Source organism: Sorghum bicolor, chromosome 6 (assembly GCF_000003195.3).
Source record: "Sorghum bicolor cultivar BTx623 chromosome 6, Sorghum_bicolor_NCBIv3, whole genome shotgun sequence".
In the NCBI taxonomy this organism is placed as follows: Eukaryota; Viridiplantae; Streptophyta; class Magnoliopsida; order Poales; family Poaceae; genus Sorghum; species Sorghum bicolor.
In genome coordinates, this window is record NC_012875.2 from 6,151,067 (window position 1) to 6,157,792 (window position 6,726).

General features: G+C 37.3%; 1 protein-coding gene across 1 annotated transcript; it reads right to left on the reverse strand.

Moving 5' to 3' along the window:
* LOC8067784 (GDSL esterase/lipase At5g62930) lies at positions 1,001–5,330 on the reverse strand. The gene is made up of 7 exons (XM_002447496.2): positions 5,094–5,330; positions 4,877–4,992; positions 3,786–3,863; positions 3,530–3,670; positions 2,856–2,932; positions 2,304–2,468; positions 1,001–1,533 (listed from the first exon to the last, which is right to left on the reverse strand). The coding sequence occupies exons 1-7, from the start codon at positions 5,164–5,166 to the stop codon at positions 1,377–1,379; spliced, it is 807 nt and encodes a 268-aa protein (XP_002447541.1). The 5' UTR covers positions 5,167–5,330; the 3' UTR covers positions 1,001–1,376.

Below are 6,726 nucleotides of genomic sequence, written 5' to 3' on the forward strand. Positions count from 1 at the left end.
AAAGGTAGTATTTTAAGAGATGGAAGTGCTTCAGCAGTTCTCCTATCTAATCTAATCTCTAATACTTATAAAAGATCTCCTAAAAAAGTACTATTTCTCCTAAATAAAGGAACCAACTCCCTCTCCCGTATTCCTAAAGAAATATATATAGGAGACAAATGTCAGGTAATTTGCTACAACAGTACTCTCTTATATCCTGAAATTGATTCTAAGGCAATATAAGGGATTTGCTGGAGACAAAATTAATCCTAAAAAAATTATAGGAGATGCAATATAAGGGATTTGGTAGAGACGAAATTGATCCTAAAAAAGTAATAGGAGATGTAATATAAGGGATTTGGTAAAGACAAAATGTTTTTTTTGAAAAAAAATCAATTCTAGAAATTTTTAGTAAAATGTTAGTCAACCTAATGCTTTTTCTCGGATCCCTAACTTTCTAAAATAAAATTTATACTAATATGAACATTTATATTTTTTAGTTTACTCAAAACTTTTAGTGAATTTGAATTTCAAAATCATATTTTGGATTTATTTTGAATTTATGATAATAGTTCTAAATGAAGACTTAAAATTTACCTTTTTTTCTTGTTTATTTTGAATTTATTAGTATAAGTGAAGTTATCATTTTAATTTGGCCCGTAATATAAACCTTAATAAATTCATGTTCACTTATACAACACAATTCCAGATTTTTAGTAAAGTCAAGGAATATTTTTAGGTTCTGTTCCTAGACGAAACAAAATACTTAGAATATAATATTCTAATTAATTTCTATTATACAAAAAAAGTCCAGATAGACTGAACAAAAATGGCTTAATTTTGATTTCCAATTATATTTGTTTCTTTCGTATGAACAGAAAAATACAATGACTCAAAGTTTCTACCACAAACTTTGTACCATGTTTGCCGCATCGCTTCAAAAAAAGTATATAGTAGGAAGATAAAAATATATTTTAGGTAAGAAAAAAGTAACTTTATGTCAAAATGGGCTAAAAGCTTATATGGGCCTCCATAAAGGCTGAAATAACATCGAATCAATTATAAGCATACATCATTTGTTCATCCGAATTGGTGATAAACAAATGATCCGAGGAATATCCACCCCTTATTTTGGGCAAGTGTGGAAAGAACATGACATTAGTAGCTAATAATACTCACTACGAGTAATGAGAAATGGAAGCTAACATTCCTTAATCCAAAAATGTAAGTGTAGAAGAAGCAAAACCAGCATTTGGAGAAGCCTGAGCAAATTACAATCTTCAAGACAGGATTTCAAACTCCAAAAATCACACAACTTGAAATCATTTAATTCAAGGGCATCATAATCTTCAATCCAGGATCCAAAACTCCAAATCATCACACAGCTTGAAATCAGTTCATTGGAACGCCTTTTCTGGACAACTCCCGTCTATTTTGGAGTGATGAGGGAAGTCATACGGCATGTGTTCTGCTTTCAGACCAGCATTTCTCAATGTTTCGACGACCTCCTTATGGACAACTGCGTTTCCTTCCGGAGTCAGATGCAGGCCGTCACTGCAGGATCAAAACAGAATCATTTCACCATGGCACCAGGATAAGAAGGGAAAAAAAAACAAGTAACTAGTCCTGGATTTACAGCTACGTTGGAGGTTTAGCAACAGTTTTCTAACTCCCAATAGCCTTTTTACAAGTACAATAAATAGAAGTATCCTTAAACAAGAACAAAATCCAGGGATTGCAATTGCAGAAACTTGCATTGTCTTGAAAATAACCAAAAGTATAGGTTCACAAGAACAATGTTCTATTCTTGCAAGACCAAACAATCACTATTTTGCCAAACCAAAAAAAAGTAAAGTTGTTTGTCTCCTAAGTTTATTCAATCATGGTTGAGTCTTCACAAACATATGGATGACATTCATGCACAAAATTCATATTTATCCACTAAGACCTCCTATAAGCCACACTGTAAAGCCAAACATTGCACAAGCCACCATGGGAAACCAAACAAACAAATAAATTTAAGATCTATAAACCACGCATTACAAAAACAAAGCTAGATTTCATTAAAACAAAATCAGCATACTCTTATAGTGGAAAAACAACACAACATTGATAGACTCATTTTTCTTCCAAGACTGAAATATAACATAAACAAAACATTTATCCTTTGGAATTCAATGATGTATTCAATTAAGGAAAATGACTATGACCATGAAAACTGCACTAAATTATATTTATTACACTTGCATATACAGTCGAGATATAAACACAGTAAATACCATATGTACAACAAAAGAAAATGAAGTCTGGACATGAAGTATTACCTTAGGTAAAGTTTCTGCCATCCTTCTGTCTCCTGCATCTTTGACCAGATATTAATGCAGGGTATATGCATTTCTCTGGCTAGTTCAACGCAATAACCAGCATAGACCCCAGCCATCTCATTTGTCCTTTCAGGTAGCTTCCTCGCATCCTGTCCATAAAGTGACCTTTGGGGTAATCAGAATTGGTATGGTCCATGTAATGCATATGATAAACTTTGTGGTAATAAAACATATTGGTCCCTACATGGAGACATGACAAAAAGGAAAACCCAAAATTTTAATCATTATTACAGCCCAGGTAACCAAGAATTACAGGGGCACACTAAATGGTTAAAGCTCCCATACAAGGTGGGAGCTAACAGAATAGAACTGATAGCAAAAAAACACACACACACACACTTCAGTGTAAGTACGCAGAAGTGCCACAAGCAAATAGAACGACAGTCCAACTATTAGCTCGACAGTTATCATTCATTTAACATTTTTGAATCATAATCATAAAGCAAAAGCATCATGCATTTAATTGAGTTCAACAAGAGACATTATACCAACCGTGCAAATCTTTCCCTTCCTTCTTCATCAACTGGAGGTGGTGTAATAAGCACAATAACCATGGAATTAGAACAGTCCTGCATTGTGGTTACAGTAAAAATTTGATAGCACAATAAGTTTAAAGAATGACAATAGATCCAAAGTTCCCATTTACTAAACCAGTACCAGGATTGAAGACTTACCTTTCGATGATTGCATTTGAAACTAACTTCGACTAATTGTTAATCTTGTTATAAGTCTTGGGTATTATTGTGGTATATTGGTGAGACCCATGTTAACAAAGCCAAAAATGTTATTCTCAAGATTCAATCTAAATAAATAGAAGGGTCCACAATAGGAAATGAATAATACATTAGGAAATAGGAGCTTAAAGATGTGTGCAGTTTCAGTACCTTTTCACTGACTACACAGGCATGATTTATCCAACTTAAGTTATGCTAACTTAACAGAAACATTTTATTCATGGTAGCAAATCTGTAGTCTTTCCTAATATACACGAGATTCACATAAGTTTATCACGTCTCTGTTCACAGCACACTGCTTGGCTGCTTGGAGTAGAATGTAAGATTTTTTCAGACAACCAATTAAACGCGCTTGAGTCCCCAAGATAGGAGAAAAAAATGTTACCAGAATATCCAGCTAAAGTTAACTAATAAATATCGTAAAGAAATTACCTTCAAATGATTAACAATCGTTTTGAGATTGTTTTTATACTCTGAAACTGGAACATGTTGTCGCTCGCTAGTTCTTCCTAAAAGGGCAGCGTCATTTGCTCCAAAGAAAATAGTGGTTGCAAGAGGGGGTGCTAAACCATCCTACAAGGCATATGACGATTTGCTGCGTATCAATCTGTATGCCAACACACTGACTTTACAGCAATATGTGGTGTGCACAACACCACATTGCTATCGGCTGGAGGAACTTTCTTACCAGTGGAAAGATGTGATGTATTAAGAAAAGAGCCCATCTTGTGTTGTATCCACCATAGCCTCTGGCAACTACATCAGCCTGGCACAAAAGGACCGGATATCATGTACATTAGTAAGGAAAACTAAGGAAAATGGCAAAGACCCACCTAAAAATTAAGGGTGAGGGTTGAAACACCTATCTGCATCCCAATTTCATACATTCTAACATCTAAAAATTTATATGTTTTCAATATTCAAATACTCCCTCCTCAAGGATTTGGCTAGCAAGCTAGTTTCTTAGAGATCAGTAATCATCCTCAAGACTGACCCATTTTCCTCGAGTTTGGATAACATCGGTATCTTATATGATTTTCGTACTCAGGTGAAACTTGGCACACGTTGTGTAATCGAGCGCCTCAACCACCTCCTTGGCACAGGACAAGCTGGGCACTATTGGAGGCTACATGATAGATGCATTTGATAGGCACAAAGTGAAATATGCAAACAAATAAAACATGCAAGTGTTGGACAAGAGATGCGGGTATTTGAAAAAAAACCCCCTTAACTTGCACATTGGTTTTTGCAACTTCCCCAAACTAAGGGGGTGTTTAGTTTCCCTTCTATTCCAAAATTTTTTTTGGGTTTTGATTCATCATTTTACAAAATAGAACTAAACACCATGCAAAAATTTTGGCAAAAAGATGGTTATTCTCCATTTTGAATTTTGGCCTCAAGAGGCCAAAGAAAAACCCAAAAGAGCCTCAAGAGGCCCTCATGAGGGCAGTAAATTATGTATTTTGGATGGAACTAAACATGACCCTAAAAATTTTGGCATTTTGAATTCCATCATTCCAAAGTAGTTGGCATTTTGCATTTTTTTAAACTAAACACCCCCTAAAAAAGAATAGAATGTTTCACAAGATTTATGCAAGGCACAAATGCTAACAAGCACTGATTGTACACCCACAATGCTTGGACTCGAAAATTGATATCTAAGACTTACAATTTTCTGACCAAGAAAGCGATGTATTTACGGCCCACGGGAGGTAAAACAAAACAATTGAACCTATCAGATATCGAAGAAGAGAAGGGGAGGGATGAATATACTTATACCTTGCGCGAGTAGGTGTCAGACAGTGCGGCGCCCCAGCCACCGGGGCGGAAGGACTGCTCGGTGATGGAGTCGCCGAAGAGCACCAGTCGCGGCCGCACCAATTTTTGCGATCCACCTGCCCGAAAGTAGAATGGGAAGAAAGATTTTTTTTTTAGTGTGCCAAGCGCACGAGCGGCTCAAGAAAGGAAGATGGGAGGAGAATACAGCAGCACCTACTTGCGGCGCCAGCGTCGCAGACGGGAGGGTGGGTGGCGGCGGTGGTCGCGGGGCAGGAGCCGGGCGTCGTCATGGATGGGGAGGGGGCGTCGACACCGATACGATCAAGAGAGCAGCCCCTGAACCAAAACGGCCGGCGAAGGATTGGAAGGTCCCGATGGCTAAGCTGGCCGGCGGCGGTGGGAGCGAGATGGAAAGGGCGAGCGGAGTCGCGGTGTGTCGGCCGTGATAATTTAATTTTGGCTCGGTTAGGTTTCTCCGTCATTTTTGAAATTTCGGTTAACAAAAACTTTGAAATTCAGTTTCTACCAACTGCAACACAAGGTTTTTTTTGTCTCGCAAAAAAAAAACTGCGACACAAGTTAACAGAGCCAACAAATTACAAGATGATCAGTTAATTTTGACAGCAATTAACGGCAAACTAAAAGTCAAACTAAAATTGAAAAAGAAGTTTAAAATAATGTGGCCTAAAAAAATGAGGCAAACAAACTAAAAAATAAAAATTCTTCTTCAAATGTCTTACCTGCTAGGCCCATGACATTCGAGAAAGTCAGCCTTTTCCATGAAAGCCATGTCATGACACTCAAAAAAGAGCCTCTTCCCCAAGAGTTAGGCAAGGCACTCGGGGAAGATTTTTTTTGTTTTTAGTTGCAACAGTGCCGGTGGGTTGGGCCGTTAAGTAACACTTTTCTTCCCTAAATGTTGCTCTTTCCCTAGTGTTGTAATCGGAAAAGAGGGCCTTTGCCGAGTGTCGCTCTTCCCCGAGTGCCGGGTACACTGCGGCACTCGGAAAAACATCTCTTTTCCAAGTGCAATTCTTCCCTGAGTATAACACTCAGGGAAGATTAGCTTTCTCGAGTGTCCGATTTTTGACACTCGAAGAAACCTGCGATACTCGAAAAAAGTTTCCTCTCCCGTAGTGAATTAACGGCAAACTAAAAGGCCGAAAACAAATCCGAAAGTCACACAATGTATCGGAATCTAACATTCTGAATCGTGTATGCACAAAACTACTCTTTTCATTCTAAATTAAAAATCGCTTTAACTATTTTGATATATATAATTTGCTACGTATCGAGACATACGTTATATCTAGATACATAGCAGATGAATGTAACAAAAAAAATCAAAATAACTTATAATTTGGAATAGACTAGGAGTAGTCAGTTTTTTTTTCTAACTAATATTATTTCAATAAAAAGATGCACATAGTTTCGTACTAGACTAGCCATAGATCTCAAATACACATTGAATGCCAGAGATCTAGCCATAGATCTTCTCAAATGCACATTATCCATATTATGTTCTTTTCTAGAATGGTACAAACCAGATTTCATTATGACTATAATGAAATTACAAAGTGCCACAATTTAACGAGATCGAAGGTAAGAACACCTAAAAGCATAGTCACGATCATGAACTTGGTCACCTCAGGGACCAATTTCGTGATCGAAAGCTCCTACTGCCAGCATAAAAGGCAACTCAAAAGCTATCAGAAAGACATATCCAGGCGTTCCATATAGGGCTTCTGCCCGGCTGGCACGCATGGAGCAACCCAACTTGACCCCCAACCATTACCGACATAAGAGACCATCTGGCGATCCTCTTGCAAGTGCCTCTCTATATCTACTTG

Excerpts from the sequence above, each read along its gene's own strand:
- LOC8067784 (XM_002447496.2), bottom strand. The coding sequence starts at position 5,166 with ATGACGACGCCCGGCTCCTGCCCCGCGACCACCGCCGCCACCCACCCT. Across the intron at positions 2,933-3,529 it reads CGATTGTTAATCATTTGAAG|GACTGTTCTAATTCCATGGT; the intron begins GTAATTTCTTTA and ends ACCACAATGCAG. Across the intron at positions 1,534-2,303 it reads TGGCAGAAACTTTACCTAAG|TGACGGCCTGCATCTGACTC; the intron begins GTAATACTTCAT and ends TTGATCCTGCAG.